Consider the following 23,451-nt stretch of genomic DNA (forward strand, 5'->3'; position numbering starts at 1 on the left):
ATGTAAGTACTGGTTTACACACAGGCATTTAGGCCCTAAATTATATGAGGAGTTCTTCTAGGCACCTGATACACTTTGATACCAACTTTCCTTGTTTAATATTGTACCATTTGTCTGCCTTTCTATCTTTAAGGTCAGCTACTACAACCCCCTCTGGCTCTCCAAGGACCTCACAGCAGAATGTCCACAACCCACCAGAGTCTTCTGGCTGGAACCCATTTGATGATGACAACTTCTCCAAACTCACTGCTGAAGAGCTTCTCAATAAGGACTTTGCCAAGCTGGGAGAAAGTAAGAGAAAGCTCCTACCTAACGTGATTGAGGATACAGCCCACTTCTGAGAAAGTAGGCTTAAGGAGCTCCTTTAAATTTGTCTGATTGAGCAAAGAATCGCAAACACTGCCCGATTTTATATCTACTTTTTAGTAATTTTTTAAACTTCAAAAGAAAAGATTTCTGAATTAATACTGGGATATTTTTATGTCTGGCCGTTGGGCTCTCATAATTGTCCCATTTGAGTTTTTGACTTGAACCTGTCACTGGGTTTTACCCCACTAATCTCCTCCGGCAGGGCATGACATGTCCTTTGTAGAATTTCCTATTTTGCGTGAAATCTCCCCTCTTTACCTATAAAACAAAAGTTCTCCAAAGTCAGACAAATATGACAGTTCTCATCCCATTTTTCATATGAGAGGAGTCAAGTTTAGTAGTTCTAAGGAGAGGGTTACTTCAGTAGCAACTGTAGCACCTAGAAACCTGTTTTTGTGTCATATTAAAGATAAGATTCCCATCATTCTGGTTCTGTGAGTTACAGAACTGCATTTACAACTATGGATTTAGCTGCCTGTATCTCTGGTTCTGTAGCTTGCAGAACCAAAATCCTGATGTGATGTAAAAGATGTGATCCATTTTTTTTAAATTTGACACAAAAATCATATATCTAGGTACTACAAAACCAAAGATAGGGGCTGCTGAAGTGACCCTTCCCTTGTAACCACTAAACTTGACTCTTCTCATATTAAAATGGGATGAGAAGAGTTATATTTTTTCTGACTTTGGGGGATTTTTTTTTATAGGTAAATGGATGAGATTTCACTTAATAGAGGAAATACTAGAAATACATTCCATACCCTACTAGAGGGTGTTAGGTTAGTGGGCTAAAACCTGCTGACAGGTCCTCTTTAATGAGAATCTAGACTTCCTTCCTCTTCATGGTGGTCAAGCTTTCATTCACATTCGCTTTGACTTTCCTCTGACATCCCATTCTTCCAATGAAGCCGCCTTCTTCAACTATTACGTCTTTCATCGTCTTCTTAGGTAAACCTCCAGAGCAACTAAGCAGCTCCGCAGAGAATCTACTCTCTGGCTTCCCGGCGCCTCCTGCTGTCTCACAGGCTGATGCTTTCGGACCGTCTCTGTTTTCTGGTGGAGCAGGTAATTAATGGACAGATCTGTATATAATCTATATTGAGCTTTGTTAGCAATCTGTTATCGGCAGGGAATAGGGATCCAAGTACAAAGGGGAACCTCCTTTATCCCATTCATCCATGGTACTTAAGGTGAATCTGACATCAGTTTTGACTTTAATTAACCGCAGACCTTGCTAGGTATACAACTGGGACAGCTGTGTAACCATACCTTTGTGTGTGTGTAATAAGTAGTAGCAGGGCTATGAAAAGTGAACTTTTAATCCAGGTTTGCAGCTCCTGAAAGTGCTTCAGGCATGAAGAGCTTTCTGCTCTTTGCAATGGACTGTTACAAAGCCCTTCCCCTCTCCTGTGAGTGACTGCTGTAATTGGCCAACCAAAATCCTGAAACAGCTATGACTCTTAGCAGAGGGGCGGGACTTTGAAAGAACACAGTGCAGAGAGCAGAAAGCTCTTCAGGATAATAGACCCGCCCAGAGCCCTTGCAGAGCTGGATTATAACTTCACTTATCACAGTCCTGTCACTACTAACACACACAAGTGTATAATTATACAGATCTCCACGGACAATAGCTAACACTGCTGGCAGCTTTGTATCATCAAAACTGCTGACAGGTTCCTTTTAATAATCCACTACCTGTTGCCCTGAGACTGTTACTGTGTTTTCTCTTCTACCTTCTCACTTGTTTTTCTTTCTTCCTGTTTCATTTCTTCTCTTTATCTAATTCTCTTTCTGGAATTCAGCTGTGGATAAACCTGTTGATGTGCAGGGTCAGGATCCCAGCCCTCCGCTCCACAAAACTGCTGACCCTTTCTTACCTCTTCCTCTCTCTGAAACTCCAGGTAATAATCCAGTCACAAGAAAGGAGAATATTTCCCAGTGTTTTACATAGACCCCAGTATATTCCTAGTGCAGAATATACCCCTGCCAAGGACTATCAGGGACGTGCCATGGGGGTAGAGGTCACTGCTGACCCCACTGATGGCTGCAGTGATAACCTGCCCTGACACAGCATGTCCCCTGACAACTGCTAACCTGTGGTCATAGAAGTTTATTTTCCTTATTTTTTCAAAGATCTCCTTTTAAAGCAGTTTTGCATTAAAATCGGTCAACCCCTTTAAGTTACCGCTTAGATGGCTTCTTGTGTTGACCATTTTAAGTTGAATAACGCAACTTATGACTTAATATGTTGAATTATTTGCATTTCTTATAACGCTTTATTATGGCACATGCTTTTTTTTTTTGTGCACCTTTATCTTTGCATATGGTAAGGACACCATATTGGAAAATATTTTGGGAACTGATGTACTATATAATATATTTATAGAGGCCATACAGGTGACATATGGATAAATATACAGTCTTTATATGACAAAATCCCATATATTAAGCTGAACATTTACTGCCTATAAGAGTATTCTAGTCATACAAATGAAATGGAAACACCCTCAAGTTAAAGGTGAAGGTGCACTTTATAGAAGCCTGTGCCAAGCAGCACTTATCTGCCATCTACAGCAGTGTTATTGCCTACCATGTGCATGCTATGCCCTCAGCTTTGCTTGTCCCTCATGAAATCTTTTTTTATCCTTCCTTCTTTGTTGTCTTTCTTTTTATTCTTCCTGCTTGATGCAGAGAAATTGATTGAGGGTCTCAAATCTCCGGAGCCCCAGCTTCTGCTTCCTCACCTTGTGCAGCTGGCAGATCCTTTTGGGAGCACCTCTGAGGCTGTGAATGGTAAAGATCTAAGGGACGGGGGACACACAAGACTAAACCTTTTCTTTTTACTGATTTGTATGATTGATGTTAAAGAACGGCCCCACAGTAACAATTTTGTGTCATTTAGAAAGACAGGTTGAATAAGATTTAATAGAATCCTATCTAAAGGGACAATAATTAAAGAAAGTTTATTGGCAGTCGGCAGGTCACGGGATGTCACGGTTTTCCACACGCCATGTGGGACAAGTTTACCAGGGAAAATACAATTTGGGTTACCCTATTAAATGGGGTATCCGACGTTAATAAAAAATTTACTGGTATCAAGGTTCCTCCAGATGAAACGGAAGAGTTTACCAGAGTGCGTACAACATCCTAAAGGGGTTGTCTGACAATAAATTAATAAAAATTAACAAAAACTTTAGTGGGCAGCTGGGGGTCTGTGAAAAAATACACCTATTAAAATCCCAACGGCCTGGCACGCCCATCTATTTCATGTCCCAGTTCCTGCTACAGAGCTGGGACATAGGGAACGGTGGGTGTGCTAGACAGGTGTTGTTGGAGCAGTGGTACCATACCCCTGTAAACAAACAGGGGCATGGCAGCAATGAATGGTGATGCAGGACATCGGGAGCGCCGGAGGAGGTAAGTATAGGTTTTTTTTTTTTTCACTGCCACCCCACCAGTGAAGTTTCTGTTAATGTCAGACAACCCCTTTAAGGGATTGTTCTTGTCCTGTTAAACTTTTCCTTTCTTTTTAGACTTAATCACTTAACCCACCGGCAATCGCTTTCGAGACCTCCTATTATGACCTATGCCCTGCAGACCTCTGGTGGTTCAGGGGACTGCGCGCTCATTACTGAATTTACAGATGTCCACCGCACGTGGGATGTAAAATCTGCTTGGTTTTGGGGTGCCAGTTAATATTAAATTAACAACAATATTCAATGGATCTTTATAGGGGATTTATTAAGGGTACAATACAGGGGAATACACATAGAGGGTAAACTAACTAAGGGACAGAGAGATAGTAGGGAAGGAAGTGCTCTAACTAAAGATCTGTATACCATCTTATATACACACACACACATAGCTCACACACATTGCCCATCATCCCACCTCCACCACTGTCTTGGCCAATCCAATGATGATGTAGAATCAATACATTCTTATCCCACAACCTTGCAGGACAAGTAACTTGAGTCTTTGTTTCCCACAGGATCTGGTAGAATCTCCAGGGGGCGATGGCCTCCAGGTGTAATAGCACAGTCCATTGTAATCACATGCAGCTGTCTCTGCAATCTTTATTAGGGGCAATGTAGGCATTTATGGCTTAGTTCTTCCTCTGTCCACAAAGACCCTTAAACTTTCTCAAGCCACATCATGTCATATTTCCAACATGGGATATCACAGAAGGTCCTGAAAGCAACAGCTGACGGGTCACATGACCAATGATAAGGAAGGTCCCAAATTTCCTGTACTGTAGTCTCAGATTATAACTTTGTCCTATTGGAATCCAAGCTAAGGCAGGTTACCATTTATTATATGTACTCGCATGTCCTTTTTGAGCTCCTGACTGTAAGGGGCCCCACTTACACCAGTGATTTTTACCCCTTATTTAGCCAAAGCAGCCATCGGCCATCCAGTATTGCATGTAGAAGCCAGGAATAGCTCAGATATAACAAAAGATTGACCCCCATCTAGTAAGACCATTCTCCCATGGCTCCTCTGTTGGCTTTGAACACTTACACTCCCTGCATTATCGCAGAGGATTTTTTTGTCCTTACAATGTGGTCTTTGGAGAGACGGTGAATAATGCCAGCGAGGAGCTTGTGCTAAATGCCAAGTATGAGATGTCTCACAGACATTTAGCGCTTGGCGGATAAGCTCCTGACCTGTGCTATTCACTGTGGGGATGTGTTGTGTAGCTCGTGAATCATCTCGGATGATGGCGAAGAAGGCAAAGCTCAGACAATGTAGGGCGTAAAAATGTCATCACGTATGAAAATTAGGTTATTGTTAGAAACTGATATTATCCAGGACCTGCTGTTATAGTCTGTGTAATACGGGCATTGAAGACCTGTTTATGACCACCTCTACTGTAACTGTGAACCCGGTGTGGTCCAGTTACAGTATGAACCTTGGTACTATTTAGGGTTGGCTAAGTTCCCCTTGTTCAAGCTTTTTGGATCCGTTGTTGTCTAAGAATATTGTCTAACCAAGGTCTATAGATATTCTACTGCCTTCACTTCCAATGTGCTGGTGCAAGGTAGCAAGAATTGAAATGCTCCTTACTACCGGTAGTATAGGGAAAAATTTGGAATTTTATCGGTGCAATTCAAGGTAAAGGAAATCTACCATCCAAATTGTGCAGGATAAACCAGGGACACTTACTCATAGATCCAGGCACCGTGACTGTGGTAACCTTCTTATATGTGTTATCCGTGGCCTCCTTCCTTCTAAAATCGGTGCCTGGTTCTAATGAGTAAATGCTCCTGGCTTATCATGCTTGATCTTGATGTTAGATTCCCTTTAAAGGAAACCTACCACTTCAAGTGGTAGGTGTAAGATGCATATACCGAGCACCAGCTCAGGGTGAGCTGGTGCTTACTTTTATTAGTGTCCTAAACCGCTGTATCGTGGTTTAAACGCTTTTTATTCTTTACAGCCGAAGGAGCTTTGGCGCACCAAGCGGTCGCGCGGCATGGTGCGTCGAAGCTCCTTCGGCTGTCAAGTGGTAGGTTTCCTTTAACTTACTTACTTTTTAAGGCAATGAGAGAGAAATCGTTTTCTTAGCCATACTTTGAGAAAAAGAGATGCAGCTGTGTTTAAAGGGGTATTCCAGGAATATGAACGTCTGACACATAAACCCATGATGATATAAATAAATGAATACATTAATACTCAATGTCATTAGTCACAAAACGGAGCTTAAATAGTTTGATTTTATGATTCACAACATTTTAAGTCCTCTCTAAAGTAGGTGGAGTTATCACTAAGATGGCCGCCACTGAAAAAGTCCCATGATCCTTTAGTTCTCAGTAACTCCTCCTACCTCTCAGGCTCTGCTCCCAGTGATGATGTAACAGGTTTTCTTGCACTGTTACCATAGTAATGATATGTAACTGCCATCACCAAAACACTGACCATACTGGTTACGCTGCAACCAACCGACTACAGCCAAACATAGTGGTGATCACATGACCCTGCCCAGCCAGGTGCAGGACATGTGATGTGGACATGTGACCAGCGGCCATCTTCTGTTCTGCGACGGACCGCGCGGAGGAAATTAACGGACTGATTAAAGGGCCGGTAGCATTTTAATTCTCCATTAGAGTGTATGTCATCAGCATTTTCTGCTAAGGGGAGCAAAATTTTAAATAACAACTAATTACACATTAGCTTATATTTTAATGACTGATTTCTATATGAATTATGCTGATTCCTGGAATACCCCTTTAAGTGTTTGTTAAGTGAAAACTACTACTGCATATACCTTGTGCTGTGCAGAAGTTGCCAAAATGACACGTCCTGCGATGCAACTATTGGCTGAAGTTATACATTACAAACTTCCTGCTCTGCTCACCCCCCCCCTCCCCCCGGCATGTACATAATATATACTACTCCCGTCTAGGTAATTCTATTGGCCTAAATATGGCTTGATTGGAATATAAGGAGCAGTAGTAGTAGTAGTAGTAGTTGTTGTGGGGGATATTCTGATCTACCTTCATAAAATTTGGGCTTTTCATGCAGACAGGGCTCTGGCTACAAATATCAAATCATGAATTGCTATGAACATATCTACACCTGGTAATCTCTTACTGAAACTCCTGTCTCACGTCTTTCATTTCTACTCTCCCATCTTCTGCTCCCCTCTTCTGGTTTACTCCACTTCTCCTACCTGTCGCCACACAAGGGAAGGCCGAGCCTGTGGTGGAAAGCCTCATCCCAGGGCTGGAGCCTCCCATGCCCCAGCGCCTCTCCTCCCAGGCAGACTCCATTGCTTCAAATCGCACAGGTTGGTGCTAGGTGTTTTTGTATAGTAGTCTGCATTACTCAGACTGAGTTGATTATGCCTGGGTTATCTTACTCTAGCTGAGCAGATTGTACATGGAGTCCTATCTGCAGGCAGCATGTTATAGAGCAGAAGGAGCTGAGCAGATTGTACATAGTGTCCTATCTGCAGGTAGCATGTAATAGAGCAGTGATAGCGAACCTTTTAGAGCCTAAGTGCCCAAACTTCAACCAAAAGCCACTTTTTTATTGCAAAGTGCCAGCACAGCAATTTAAGCCTCCTTAGGACACCAACACAGTTGAAAGGAGAAGGGCAAATGTGTCTATCATTGTAGGAAGATTCTGCAGGAAGATTCTTTTTAGTCTTGTCTGGTGAACTGCATGCTGGGGTGATGGTATGGGTGCCCACAGAGAGGGTTCCGAGTGCCGCCTCTGGCACCCGTGCCATGGGTTCGCCACCAATGTTATAGAGCAAGAGGAGCAGAGCAAATTGTACATTGTGTCCTATCTGCAGGCAGCATGTTATAGAGCAGAAGGAGTAGAGCAGATTGTACATAGAGTCCCATGTGAAGGCAGCGTGTTGTAGAGCAGGAAGAGCTGAGCAGAATGTTTATAGTGTTCATCTGCAGGCGGCATGTCATAGAGCAGGAGGAGCTAAGCAGAGTGTACATAATGTCCTATCTGCTGGCAGCATTCTGTATGTAGTTTTATGGAAAAAGAGCTGACTCCCCAGCTGCTGCTAATCTGAAAGCAATAGGACGTAAAAGATCCATTGTGTTGGTTCCATATTTCACTGACTTCATTTGTGCATTTGGTATTTCATTAGATTTCACTTTATAGTTAGAAGTTAGTATAGTTTTTTGTGCTTTGTGTGGTTGTTATACATATGTGTATTGCATGTACTATATTATCAGGAGTCTTCGTTCCCCCATTACATCCATTCCAAGTCTATGACATGGGCTGATGCTTTATGCTTCTAACACTTTACCTTATTTTCACTGCTGCCCTCCGGATTCTCCAGACTCCCTCACCGGGGAGGACTCTTTGCTTGACTACTCTATTCTATCTAACCCCGCGGCTGACCTCCTCGATGAGTTTGCTCCAGTTACTCTCTCTGCTCCGCCATCGGCAGGTAATACATAGAACTTCTAGTGAACGTCCTCTGTTATGCTGTATACTTACCGGTCATATCTTCTATATGCTGAAACCGCTTTTAGATGATCCTCCAAATATGCAATAAAATTTGTATGGAGGACTATTGGAGTGGTTTCACTGTATATCCATTCATCTGTATGTCTTAGAAGTAATGTGGTCCTTATAGAACTGGGATGAGCATGCATAGCCATGAACAAGTCTGCGCTCTCAAGGTCCATGAAGTTGTCCAAAGACGGATGTCTCACCAACCACTGCTGTCCTTAAAAGACATTAATAGTAATAAATTAATAATAAATTGTTGGCAGTGATTACACCGCCCCTGTACATCACTACAATGACCTAAATCGCTGGTTGTAGGGAACAGAACATCTCGTATCGGACCTGTAAAAGGTTTCTTTGACTTTGAGATGATGTGTGCTCTGTGGTCTTCTGAGGAGGATGTAAGGTTATTTATATCTTGGCATCTATAACATTTGATGGTTACTTGGCTTTTACGTTAGTGCATTTTTAATTATTAATATGTAAAGAATATAAAGGAAGAAATGTTCAGCGGAAAGATTTTCAGTGGTTCTATTATATCAAAGTCTACATGGTACATCGTATAACCAGTTCTACTATTAGTTAGTAGTCTAATGGTTGTTTACTACAGCACAGGCCATATCTGGCAGTCATGGCTATGCTGAGACATACAGTAAATATAAAGGCATGCTGTAATGAGCCCCCTACTCGCCATATATCGGCAGGACCTGCCTTTGACATCTATTGTGCATGGGGATTCCTGCCTAAATTTGACAAATTTTTATAAATATTTTTTAATAGTATTTTTTCAGGGTAGATAGGCCACTATCACATGTGTATGGCAGGAGGAAGGATAAGTTTAGGTCAAATAAGTCATTATCTGAGGGCCACTGAACTTTGTGCTATACTTGGTTTAGTCTTTCATAACACAAGTTGTATTGAGTGTGATGATACTGAGGACCACACTTCATCCATCTTCGTATTCATGCTTATCTTAGTGTCCAAAGTTTATTAAAAGGGGTTGGCCATTTTACCTCATGGTTTTTGTAATGTATGTGTAAGGCTACTTTCACACTTATCTCAATTTCGGGTGAAGATAAGACATGTCCTATCTGTCTCCTGGCTACGGAACGGTACAGTGCTGCACCATAACACTCCTGTACGGTGCCGTGCACCCATTGCCATTTATAGGGGACATATATATTGTGTATATACGTCCCCCATATGGCAGTGTGAATGTAGCCTAAGCTTGGGAAGCAGGATGTTAGGTATTTCCCAATATACATCTAGTAATAGTTCTGCTCTGCTTTCTTGATATGTAAAGTGAAGTCTCCTGTCTTTTACCTCATCAGCCAGACATTCCTGTCCATAAAATGGCCTCAGGTGGAGGGTCATGGGTATGAATATAGTATTTTACAATCATAAGGTCCAGGCAGGGCGATTGCTCATGGACAATTAGAGATCACATGACCCTCCATCTGCGGCCATTATACAGACAGGAATTTCTGGCTGATGAGGTAAAAGACCGGAGGTTTCACTTCACATATCAATAAAAATTACCCAACTGGCTCCCCACAATTAACACATGGTACAATAAACGTGAGGTAACTGACCAACCCCTTTAAACTTTTGTTTCCTTACATCTTCATTTTTTATATTGTGTTGTGAGCACCTCCTTGTTTGATACATGGCAGTCGGTGCAGTAGTGTTACTTTCCATGTAGTTAGATCTGTGCATGCCTATATGTAATGTGTGTATGTGTTTGTGTCTGCAGGTAAAGTAATGACAGGTTTATCTTTCAATACAAAGACGTGGCTTTACTGTGTCCACAGGCTATCTATGGGGGTCTGCCATAGTGTCATCCAATGGGTGGTATCAAGGAAACTATGGATTTACCGCCATTTAGATCCCCATTCCATCTCAATGTGCTTTTATTTTTAACGAGCAATGTCATCTTGTAATGTTTTGGCCTTTGCTATTACTGCATGATCAAGTCCATTGTCCTCAAATAAATGAGAAAAATGTGCAGGAATTATGCTGTAATTTGTGTAAGGAAAAAACTGTCTGGGGGGGTCTTGCACCAAATCTAGTAGAAAATGGATCTTCTATGGAAAGAAATGAACAAACTTGTAACATTTTCTTGAGTAAAACTAAGCCAACACATAGGAGGTGCAAAGCTAAAGTAGACCGTATGGAACTACACCAAGTTTCTGGCACTACATTTTTAGTTTGTCTCCCCCCCACAATGTTAAAGGTAGTCTTCATACTGCTTTCCCCGTTTACCATTTATAATAATTTAGGCTCATTGGGGGAGATTTATCATAAGTCTCTTAGAGCAGAACTGTTCTAGTTACCCATGGCAACCAATCAGAGCTCAGCTTTCATTTTCCCACAGCCGTTTATAAAATTAAAGCCGAGCTCTGATTGGTTTCCATGGGCAACTGGAACAGTTTTACCTCAGAAACTTGATGATAAATCTCCTTCATTGATTTTAATGAACACAGAAATTCATCATAGACTATCCTAAAGTTGGCCATATACTTTAGATGTAGTAGGTTACTATTCCCGACTTCCCTATTCCCATGTACACTTGACTTGGAGAAGTATGCATATCTGCTGCTTCGGTATTGAAAGAGAAGGCCGTAGCCAGCAACCTGTGTGGGCGACTTATCTCCTCCAAATCAAAGGGGTTGGCACTTTATCTCATGTTTTTTGTAATGTGTGTGTAAGCAGGAGGGGCAGGATATTGGGTAATTTACCAATATACATCTATTAAAAGTTCAGCTCCGCCTTCTTAATCTATAAGTGAAACCTTCTGTTTCCTCATCAGCCAGATATTCCTGACCAGAAAAGGTGATGTCCATGAGCAAACACCCTGCCAGGATCTTGATCTTCTATGCATGAATAGTATTTTAAGGTCCTGACAGTGTGGTCCTGTACAAGGACAGATAGACATCTCATGACCCTCCATCTGAGGACATTTTATGGTCAGGAATGTCTGTCTGATGAGGTAAAAGACAGGAGGCTTCACTTTACATATCAAAAGAATAGATGTATATTGGGAAATTACCTCCACCCACACTTACACACACATTACAAAACACATGAGGTAAAGTGGCCAACCCCTTTAAGGATGGTGCATGCTTAAATACAGTGTCCAATCCTTTTCACCCTGATATCTATACCATACTGTTCTCGGAAATTCAGTACCATACTAATTCCCTAATTTTGGTCACCATTTCATTGATAAACAGATCTGCACCCTCCGGTCCCAGCAGCCACTTGTTTTAAGTCTGGATGTGTTGCATGTTATTGGCTTTGAAGTTCTAATAAATAATTCTGCAATTTTCCCTATATTTTCTTATGACTTCCTACATCAGAAGCGTTTATTGAGTATTGGGATCAATATTTGACTTGAATACAGTGCAAGATGCCTATAGCCTCAGGGTTGACTACAGTCAGATGAACATTGTGCTAACCCATACATGCAAAGATACTTGGCTATGTCTTTGCTACTCTCAATGAACTTGGTTGCAAAAAGTAATACAATTATGTTTTTAAACAATTTTCTGGTCATCTCTCCAGCTGTTGGTTCTGTGCCAGACTCGCCATTTATTGGAGCCACCATGGACAAAACCAACCATGCGACCAAAAAGAGCGACTACTTTTTATTTTAAAAAGTGTTTTTAGATTTTCTGTCAATTACTAGGGAAGTCAATATAAACCATGGTTTATATTGGTACCGGAGCTTAGTTGCAATACCATGCACTACACATAGTCAGTTGGGGAGCTCTTGTCAGAAGCAACCCTACTCAACACACTTTATGCACCCACATGGGTTTTAGACCCTGTTTTGCGTAGATATTTGTAGAGTTTTCTAAACCTGCTCTGTAACCAGGGACACTTGCTCATAGATCCAGGAACAGTGACTGTGGTAATCTTCTTATAGCCTCAATCCTTCTAAAATCAACTTTCAAATTATTCTAATGAGCCAGAAGGGCTCCTGGGGATGTTACCAGGGTCCCTCTGTGCTGCAGCGTTACAGGCTGTTACACTGTCTCCCCCTCTGCTCCCTCAGCACTCTCATGCATATTGATGTAATGTCGCAGCAGAACGGGAAGTTTTAGCACACAGTGTGTGGGGAAGAAGTCCTGTGCTCTGTATAACAGCCTGTGAAGTTATAGCAAGGAGGGCTCTGTTAACACCCCTGTAAGCATGGTGCTTGATTTTAAAAGTAGATTTAGTTTAAACATCATTAACGCATAACTACATCATAGTATATACACCTATTGTAAAAATGGGTAAAGTGACACATTTGCTCCTGATCTGTCTGGCGCCAGTGATACTAAAAATATATATATATTTTTTTTTGTTATCTTTACATGCATGGGGTTTTAGGAGAAGTGACCAAATATTAGATTCATATAGAAAGCATGGACTCTCTATGTCAAAGATGGGACCTGAGATTGCACTCTTTACCCCCCACCTCCCATCCTTGGCCACTCCCTTGTGTTTTTGTTCCCCCTAGATCTTCCCCTCGCTTGGCTTGTGTGTAAATTTGCTAACGGGCTTCTCACTTTCGCTGTCTGAGCTTCCCGCTTTTCTCTTTCTCCTCCGCACGCTGCAGATGATACTAACCTCCTAACGGGCTTTGATATCCCAGATGATACAGAAAAAAGGGCTGATGATGAATTTGATCCTATTCCGGTACTGGTTTCCAAAAATTCCCAAGGTAAGACAGAAAAGGGAGATGATCAGTGGGACGCAGATTTTGATGGCGCAAAGCAATCATATGCTTCGAATCTAATTACAAGGCTAACTTTTCTGGCATTTAAGGGTTAATGTATTAAAAAATGATCTGTCTAGTTGAAGCTTCAAAAAAGTGCCGCATGTAACATTCACAATTAATGGATATGGATGTTGTGTCAGAGTGAAGGCCTTGAGCCTACCAGATAACAATATTCTGGGGGCCCCTCATCCTTCAATACCTACTAACCTAATTTTAGTAGGAAATGGGAATTTCTTTTCCATCTGGATTCAGTATTGAGCTCAAGCTTGGGCCCAACGGAGGATCCTCCGATTCTCTGGTGGGCCTGTCAAACACTTTATTTACAAGAAGTTTTCAGGCTAAGAGGTCTCCCTGCGACTGATTCCTTTAAGGATTTGTAAAGCGCTTCGGAATTTGATGGCGCTATATAAATAAAGATAATAATTATTATTATTTTTATATTGGCCTTGGTCCACAGAGTCCTTCCTCTGTGTAAATCAATCACATGTTGTAAATTCCATAGAAATTTTGTAGAATCTGAATATTTGTGAATGTTACCTCATGCCTTTTTTATTTTTGATTTCAGCGTGTCATTTTTAGTTTATTGGTCAAATTTAAGGCCGAGGGATGCCACTTTTTATAATGACAGGATCATTAAATCATCAAGGACATAAGGCGGCAAAAATGGAACATCCTCTGCGTATCTATTGACAATCCACAGAAGGAAAAAAAAACAATTTTTATTGCGTTTTATATGGTGAAAACTGCATCATAACATCGGCCTGCTGATAGCTGTATACTCAGTCTATATGCAATTATGAGAGGTCCCTACAGCACATTCCCTTGTAATTTGCCCCAAAAATTGGTTACATTTTGCCTTGGCCTCTCAAGGTTTTTAGACTTCTGAATAGCATGCCAAAAGGCATGTCTAACAGTCTAAAAATACTGTCTCTAACTTTTAGACACTTTTGATATTTTTGATTTTGATATAGACCATTATATGCTCTAATGGTACCAACCTATGGTACTGTATTACCGGAGTATACTACTCCCCCTGAGGTAATACTTCTTCTACTGAAGACTATATGAAGAATACAGTATGCCGTGCGAGTCCTTATGTCGTATTTCTGACAGAAATATTTCATCCATGAAAGTGTAGACTTGTAGTGCTAAATAAAGGGCCATATTCCCTCTATAGGGGCCATGTCGCAGCTTCATAAACTCACTAGACTTTGTATATTGGAGCACAATGCGATTGCGAACATGAGCCATTGTTTTGTCTGTGGAAAAATTCTCCTAAATGAAGACTTGGTCAGTCGTTATAATTCAGTGGATCAACCTTTAACATATGTAATTCATCATTGGTCTATATAATACATAGGTCCATAGGTAAGTGTACAGATGCATTAACCCCTATGTGCCAGAACTGATTGCACGGCTTAAACCGCATATTAAATGAAGTATCAGGGCTTGTTCACATTTAGCATTTTAGTCAATAAAGCAAAGATTTTTTCTTTCCCCCGTCTAGGAAAAATGTTCCCATTTAGTAAACATAAAATTATATTTATCTTTAGAACGCCAGATGTGAATAAGCCCTTATCGCTAATGTATGTATTACTGCTCTCTGCCCTCTCTCTCGACTCTGCGCTCTCGCCTTCTGCTCAAGCTGTCTCTGTTTTATTTCTGACACGTACTGAACCGCTCTCTTTCCCCCTACTTTCCAGGTCCTCACGCTAATAACAGCAGTGGGAACTCTGAGTCCAGCCTACCAAACATGACCAGGTCACTTCTACTGGTGGATCAGCTCATAGACTTGTAAAGCGCACACATGCTAGTGAAGCCCCTCACCCCCCACAGAGGAGTAACCCTGCATATATATATAGATAGATAGATATATATATGTACATCTCTTTATTTTTTATTTCGATCTTCTGTGCACATCAGTATAGTGTGGATCTGCTATGGAGCCTCTGGCTGACTCTGAATACTCTGAATACATATCTTAAACGCCTTTTTTTTTTCCCCCACGTCGTGTACAAACTGCTTCCGTCTTTATCGATTAGAAAGACCTGTGCAGGATGGACGACTGTGTGTGTCGGGTGGGAGACTAAAGAAAATCTGTTGTGCTTAAACTGTGGACATACTAATGCTTTATGTTACTTGTTCAATTGCCATATCCTATTATCGAGCTGATATGTTCTTTTAAGTCCAACATTTTTCTTGCTATGTTGTCTGGATGATCTGGATGTACTGAAATAATTTTCCACAGGCCTTCTCCATTTTGTCATCCTGAGATATTTGTTTATGGGTCACGGTGGATGGTATGATGGCACACCTTGTGCATGACATTGAGGATTGCGATGCTGGGGATCTTGCCTAAACATATTCAGTGTTAGTACTTGTATCTCAGGAAGCGGAATATAGTAGGGTTTAGAGGCTTAGAGGTGTTCACCACCTAATTTATGTTTTAGGAAAATCTGAATAATATTGGTGGCTAAGATGGGGAATGACACTCTTTTGATGAATGTTGGGAGGTAAATTTGATGCTTAAGCAACAAATCCCTATAGCTAGGGTCTTAGGAAGCATATCCTTATCAACCAATAAGATATTACACTAAAGTCGGCCATATGTCTTTCGATAGCTGTAGCCCTAACACCATTAAACACATGCCGTATGGTGGTTATGGGTGAGGACATGTCTCGTTGAAATTGAACATACTCCATCCTCCTTCCTTTGTAAATCTGCCATCAGAGGAGAGTCCTAGACTAAACCTAGTCATCGAGCCCCACCTAAACCGGTGACATCAGATATCTGGTGTTTATGGCCACTTTACCTTGAGTACAAAGAAAAGGTTCAGAAGGATTAAATGAACTTTGACTTTGCATTTCCCAATAAATTACCATAATATTAATCAGACTTTTAGAAAATGTTATTGAAAGGGAGAGTTACTTTAAATTTTTGTGTTTTATCGGTGACTGCACAGCGCTGTTTGGAAACAAAAGCTGTCATATACTACGCACAAAATTTAAGCAGTCTGCAATGTTAATAGGTCCAATTCCCTCTGCTGTGTTACATCTGAGCTTTCTCTGTTTCCTCGGACGGTTTTTATGAAGGAATAAAGAAAGTGTTGCACGGTGCTAGTAAACTGTGGAAGAACATAGTCTAATGGATGACGGCTTGTAATAATTTGCTTTTACGACACGATAGTGAAGATCTATCAACTAATCCCTAGACCAAGGAGTCTCCATTTCCGACGTAGGGGCCCACTTCCCATTGATCCACCTCACTGAAATTGGAGCCCCCCTTTATTGTTGACCGAGCTCCATTGCGACAAATCTTGACATATCTAAATTATTTTTGAAAAGCAAATATTACAAACCATTTGCGATCAAGTCTGGTAGACCTGAAAGTCCAAGAATGTAAAGAGGTCCAAATTAATGTATAATATATCACATTTAAGCAGGGTATATAAATATATCGGGAGTTCTGGTATACAGGGAGAGTCGTGTGCATGATCTCATGAGTGATATGTATGATGTATGTAATGACAAGGTTTTATTATCTGAATATTGCTATGCAAATTGGACCTCTTATGGAAGCTTGCGGTTTACGTTGCACCTAAATGTACTTTTTTTTGGTCAGAGGGGCAGAAGGCTTTAGGAATACTGTTACATCAACTTTCCTAAATATCACTTTCCTTGAACGTTGGCATGAGGTCATAACGCATGTAAACCTTTACCGCTACGATGGACAGGTTTGCCTTTTGCTTGTGTCATGCATCATTTTTGTGCAGAAAGAATATTTGACCTCAAGATTAGGGCATCTGCATGAGATCCTACCAAAACGGGCTAAGTGTACCTACAGGGCCGCGAAGTCACCATAAAGGCTCAAACCGTTGCCTACCATCAGTTTTGATGATGAATATGTAGGCACATCCCACCATAAATATCATAGATTTGATGTAGATGACATAGGATGGAGAAAGGTTTTCTGAAGTGACGGACAATAGATTCTCAAATTCTGCTTGTTAAAATTACTTTTAACGTATACCCTTCCATTGTGTTTGCCTTTTGATGAGTCATCCAGGCGAATGAAGGTATATGAGTTTTTTAGAAATGAAAGTCAAAATTAACCCGTGTAAATCCAGAGAAAGTCAAAACTTTTCCTTAATGGAGAAGCTACCACACCTGATGGATCCACAACAAAACCCAACCTTACTATTGCATATAACTAAACTGTAGGACTTCTCTTCTCCTAGCTTCCTATTTGGTAATCCACAGTTTTGTTAGTTGTGCCATGATCGAAATAGGACATTGTTCAGATGCCATAATCTACAGGTTACAAGCAAGAAGAAAAAAATAAACAAAATACAATATCAAAATGTTTTAGAGTAGATACAAAAAATATGCATCATGTCACCAGCAAATGGGTCAACGTCAAACCAATCATTTGGATGTTCTCTTTCTCCAAAAATTGGAGACGTCAATCTACTAACATTGCAGAATTTCTGTGAACAAGATATCAGTCTGTGGATCCACCATCTTTTGACATTGTTCTGGTGACCTGGACCTCTCTACTCTGCATGAGGGAAACCTGTGTGGGCCGATATTCTATTATTTTTGTTATTTAAAGAAGTATTTAAAGCCGTATCTGTAAGTATGTGTGTGCGTGCGCGTGTCCCGCAAGATAAGTGTAACCCTTTGTTTGTGCAGATGTCTGTGAGAGTTTCCTATATATCTGTATACTGTACACAAGATGTACACATTGTTGGGTGGTCTATCTCTGTATGTCTCTGGGAAGCTCTCCATGCAATGTATTGGATTTTGCTGTCTGTACATAGGATTATTATAAGCCTTCTAAGTCTATGGGGATCTCCTCTGTATAAGAAATTTCTACCTGTGTCCAATACAGCGATCTTTACTTTTATTCTTCTGTATTGTATGAAAAGGAAAAAAAAGAAAAAGAAAAAAACGTTTCTCAACCCGAGAGCATTTATCATTATTGTAGCCAAAAAAAAAATTCCTTTAGTGAAGTGTTTGGTAGAATTTTGACTTGTGTATATATAAATATATAAATATATTTTAGTTCATGCTCCACTCCTTTAGTTCAAATTCCTCCGGGTCGCTCCTAAGTTTTCCAAAAAATAAAAAAAAAATTCAAGTAGAGATGGAAATAAAAGCAAGAATATGGCATTTACAACCTGCACATTTCCTGATTGTATAGTAGATTCCAATCTATTTCTGTGAATTAAAGTATTTTAAAGAATGGCAATGGCCGTGGACTTGAGTGGTTTTAATCCATGACGTTTGTGTAAAGTTTCTCCTCTACAAGAGCAGCCGACACCATATACATCTACATGACTGGTTACAGATAACAAAACAATTATGGGATGCAAAATAATTATTATTTCTAAACCATCCATTCATATATATATATATATATATATATATATATATAATATATATATAATATATTTGTACCTGTGAGTCAAAATTTTAGGATGGATTGTAATTGGTTCAGTGGCCAGAACCGGTGATCACTCTGATTTTGACTGTTTCACTGTTTAAAACTAGAAAATTGACCTCCTCATTTGTTTATAACATGGTTGCAGAGTGACAAGGGGTCGGCATGATAATTTGGGGCCGGATAAGGATAAGATGTCATTCAACGGCCGTTCATGGGGACGTACATGTGACTGCAAATTTGCGGCCGCATATATGTCCCCATACATGGCAATGGCGGACCGGCAAAGGTACGGTGCCACACACCGATCCGCGCTGTACACCGCAAAAAGATAGAGCATGCAAGTGTTAATGTAAATTCCTAAACAGATGTGCCATCTGATCTACCTTGATATGTAGATTCTTGATAGTAGGTTTCCTTTCACACTATACTCTGACTAAAGGTACATCATCATGGAATATAAAGTTTAAAAAGACATGGTTCCATCAAGGTCAACCTAAAAACCCTACGATTTTGATCCAGAGGAAGGTAAAAAAAATGTACTATGCTGATGCCAATTGGTACATAATAAGGAAAAATCCTTACCAACCCCAATATGGCAGTCAGGATAACTCCCACGTCAACTAATAGGATTCTGCACAGAAGGCCTGTAATACAATACAATATTAACTTATGTAATAGAATACAATATACAGAACTAACAATCAAAAAATAGAAAAAGTAATGTTCCCTACCCTAAAAACGAAAAACTAATATCTACATCTGTAAAGTTCAAGCTAGTAAAATGCCACATTATTCCACATGGTAAAGAACAAGGGAGGGGAAAAGGCACAATTTTAGAACTATTTTGATCATATTGATTACTGCCAAAAATATATGAAAAGTTTTATGTACCCTAAAATTATACTGACAGAAAGTACAGTGTGTCCACAGCAAGCCTAAACCCCCCCCCCCCCATAATGACGGGAAAAAAAATTAAAAATACACAAAAAAATAAACAATGTGTATACACTATTTTTTACCATAAATACATATTTTACATGATACAATATGTTACTTTTAATGCTACCAATAAAAATGCAACTCGCCCTGCAAATACAAGCTCTCTTTTTGCTATTAAGTTAATAAAATGTGTGTGTCTATATATAAAATCTATACAATACATTATTGATCCTAAAAAACAGAAGCATCAAGTGGATTTATTCAAAACACATCGCAACGTTTCAGCTTCAACACTTGACAACGGCTACAGCTGAAATAATCCACTTGATTTTCATCTGTTTTTTTTTTTTTTTTTTTTCAGAGTACTGCCAAGACTGTTTTAGTAAATTCCTTACAGACCCCCCTTTTTTAACACATTCATCAAAATAATCCCCTTCAGTTAACCTCTGATGATGGTTTTCAGTCGTGAGCTATTTACTTACGTGTGTGTCGGCCCGTCCCAATTGAGTTTGAACCTACATTTGTGATCATAAACTAGAATAAATTGAGACCTGTCAAATACACACTACGCAGCAAACACCAGGGTGACTTGGGTAAAAAACAAAAATGACATCGCTGGATACATGGGCTTCTGTTGTGTGAATATACATGAAGACTTCCGATCATTCTTCTATTCTGACCTCATCTTTTCATAGCTATTTCTTATCATGTCTTCCTAAATCTTTACCTGCAGTTCCTAATTTCAAGGTAAGACCTCTTATATGTCATAAGTTGAGTCTCCCGTATAATACATCAACTCCTGGTGTCACATACAATGTGGAAAAGGATACATTGATTACCATTGCATTGAAAGTATCCAAAAAGAAAGTAAAAATGGAATTTAAGAGGGGCAATTCTGTCAAAAAGGCCAATATACATGGGCTGTGGTCTAAATGTGGGAGGTTTCACTGCGTGCCATATACAATGTATGTTGAGTTGTCCTAGAAGCCACAACACTTTGGCACTTTTGCAGTCAACCACAACTTGCTGTAATCACTGCCACCTTGTCCTGCCGATACCTCAATGTATTTCTTTATATAATGTGTTTTATATATTGTGTATGTGTTGTCTGATAATGGCATCTAAAATTTTTGGTACAAAAAGCATCCGTCATGAATGTTCCTTGTCGTAATCATTTCCCCTATTGATTTCTTTGCATTATCAAATGGTCACTAACCTTGCATACAGTTAAGCAGTAGTACAATGTGAGTATAATATATTCTATACTGAGAGAAAGGTTCTTCTTTCTCTGCTTGCTTGGCTCCTTCTCATGTCCCCTCCTTTCCTGGCAAAATAACTTTCTACCTAAATTATCTGATGAATAGACAGAAGCTTTCTGAAGTTTTACATAGAAGCTCGAGCAGTGGGTCACAGCAGCTAGGTCTCCACACAACTGCTCTGAAACAACTGCAGAGGAAAGCGGCTATAATATATAGTAGACAAGTCATATAATGGTTAACAGTCATCTTATTCCTCAAAAACACACATTGTACTACTGATTTATTTACGGTTTGCTAGGTGAGGTGTGTTTTAAGTCTTAATTTTGTATATCTTTGTTTCCTTCAAGGTCTAATACAAGCTCCCCAATCTTTCCATATGGGAACTGATGGAATTTTCAAAGGTCCTAGTACTGCAACATATCCCCTATCTGAATTAGAGTTAAAGCCTGAGAGTCTGTCCAAAGGCCCATCTAGTTGCAGTTCCTTCCACAGCAGTGAAGGAGAAGGAACTGACCATGAACCAGACCTTTTGGATTGCAGCGGTTCCAGACCTCTATTAATGGAATCTGATGAAGAAGAAGGCTCCAAGAAAGTCAAGGATGCAGAATTCCTTAGTTCTGATGAGCCTCTTCCAAGCCACAGCACTCCTACATACACTCCTTCAGAAAGGATGACCCACATGCCTGCAGGAGGCTTCAGCACCGAAGTAGATGTCTTTGCCACGGCGCCATTCAAAAGTTCCAAAATTTCAAAGGATGATTCTGATATCTTCACCAATGCTCCATTTCTGGCAAAGTCCTCATCGACCTTAAACCAGCTGGAGGAACCTGACGTGTTTCTCAGAGCACCCTTTACCAGAAAGATAAGCGTTGAAGACACTCATGCTCATAACTCTGAAGTGGTGGCGGTGGGAAATTCTACATTCCGAAATACTGACTTGAAGGTGGGAGGCAGTTCCATGAAGACCTCATACACTACTGGAAACCTTTACGCACATTCCAGCAGAAACACTGAATCGCCTGAAGCCTCTCTATATCAAAACTCTACAAAGGAGCTGCACAGCGCTGAAAACCATAAGATCCCCGGTCATGAGTCATCTCAAGAGACTGTGTTTGGGACTGTGGTAACCAAACCATTCCGACCTCAGTCTTTGTCTAAATATTCCCGGCACTACAGCCCTCAGGAAGGGCAGGCTGTAGATGCACAACCCATTGCTGCTTTCAAAGTAGTGTCTCATTCTGCTAAAGCCTCGGTAGCTGGATCTGTTCCCATTACCCCAGTGACTTATAGAACTTCAGAAGTATCAAATGCGGATCCTTTTGGCTTAGCTCCATTTCCTGCCAAAGCTGGAAGACAAAACCCTTAGAGTATAGGTGAAGCTATCTACCGTAGACCTTCTTTTTTGCAGTGCACTTCCTATTAATGTATCAATCCTTCTTCATTAAAGTGTACCTGTCGCCTACACACAGGAGAGTCGGCCATTTCATGGATGCTCATCAGAAGTTAGTCATTCATTTTATTGGTACATTTCTTCAGTTCTTAATCACCTCAGCGTGGCTACCACGTCCTGTATGCAGTAACGCAAGTCCATGGGTTCTCCGATCCTGGGCACAGCATTGAGGTTTTACTTGGCCATATGTCTTTAATAAGAATCGGTCAATAGGTGTTCTTGAGGACTTCCTCAAACATCTCCATGCTTGATGCTTCAATGATTTTTTTTTTTTGTTGGTAGAACATCATTGTTGTAAAGAGGGCGAGGTGTTGGCAGTGAATGCCAACTTAACAGGATTATGGAGTCATTTGTCGCTGCCTCAAGCAGGGAGTGAACACTACTTATCCATTAAAGGGAACCTGTTACCTATTTTTACTCCCCTCAGGTAGGGTTTGAAATGTCCTTTCTAGCATTTCCTCTTTTGTGTTAAATCTTGCCCATTTATCTATAAATAATTTCCTCCAATTTCAAGTGAAATGCGCAGAAAACAATTTTTTTTGCCTCGGATGAGTCCGACTCGGAGGCATTCAGTTAGATAGGCTCTACAGTACCTAGAACCATTATTTTGGTATTGTATTAAAGAAGAGTATTTTATCTTTCAAAATGCAGTTTTAGGTTTCTTTGAGCTATGGGCAGGTGAAATCATAGTTTGGAATGCAAGCTTGAGATAAAGATCCAATTTCATACTATGTCTTTAATTCCCTGTATCTCCGGATCTGTAGCTCACAGAACCAATATTAGATTATCTTTTATCACATACCGGAATCATGGTTGTACTATAAAACCCAATATATGAGCATCTGAAATTACACACCTCTAAGCCTGACTTATCTTGGGCAAAAATGAAAGGCTCAAGAGGGAGCGCCATTTTAGATGTCTATATGGGCTCTATAACAATAATAAAGAAAGGGCCAGCGTTTCAATATATGTGGACAAAAATCAGGTGGACTTATTTTTGGAGCCCTGCCCCTTTATTTATCATTGTGTGGATGTGAGGCCTCGCCTGGTTTCTGTTTCTGACACGGTTTCTTTATTCCTTATTTTTAATAAGAGCAGTTGTGGAATTTTTGGGGGGGTTCTAGAACAGCAAGAAGCATAATTCTGGTATTTCAGATTTAGGCTACATTCACACTACAGTATGGGGGACGTATATACGGCCGACGTATATACGGCCGATATACGTCCCCCATACACTTCT

General features: G+C 40.3%; 1 protein-coding gene across 12 annotated transcripts in view; it reads left to right on the forward strand.

Moving 5' to 3' along the window:
• The window catches only part of AAK1 (AP2 associated kinase 1), a 72,648-nt gene extending 50,418 nt beyond the window's left edge, over positions 1–22,230 (forward strand). Inside the window, exons 14-21 of one of the 12 annotated variants that reach the window (XM_072148860.1) lie at positions 134–291; positions 1,318–1,434; positions 2,172–2,270; positions 3,061–3,162; positions 7,058–7,159; positions 8,177–8,287; positions 12,956–13,060; positions 21,109–22,230. In XM_072148860.1, coding sequence (XP_072004961.1) covers positions 134–291; positions 1,318–1,434; positions 2,172–2,270; positions 3,061–3,162; positions 7,058–7,159; positions 8,177–8,287; positions 12,956–13,060; positions 21,109–22,127 — 1,813 coding nt within the window. In that variant the 3' untranslated portion in view covers positions 22,128–22,230. Of the gene's footprint in view, positions 1–133; positions 292–1,317; positions 1,435–2,171; positions 2,271–3,060; positions 3,163–7,057; positions 7,160–8,176; positions 8,288–12,955; positions 13,061–14,820; positions 18,369–21,108 lie in introns of those variants that run through there. The other 11 variants (XM_072148871.1, XM_072148864.1, XM_072148863.1 and 8 more) reach the window with 11 other exon arrangements.
• The last annotated feature ends 1,221 nt before the right edge of the window (positions 22,231–23,451 follow it).

This window comes from Engystomops pustulosus, chromosome 4, assembly GCF_040894005.1.
Source record: "Engystomops pustulosus chromosome 4, aEngPut4.maternal, whole genome shotgun sequence".
Lineage (NCBI taxonomy): Eukaryota > Metazoa > Chordata > Amphibia > Anura > Leptodactylidae > Engystomops > Engystomops pustulosus.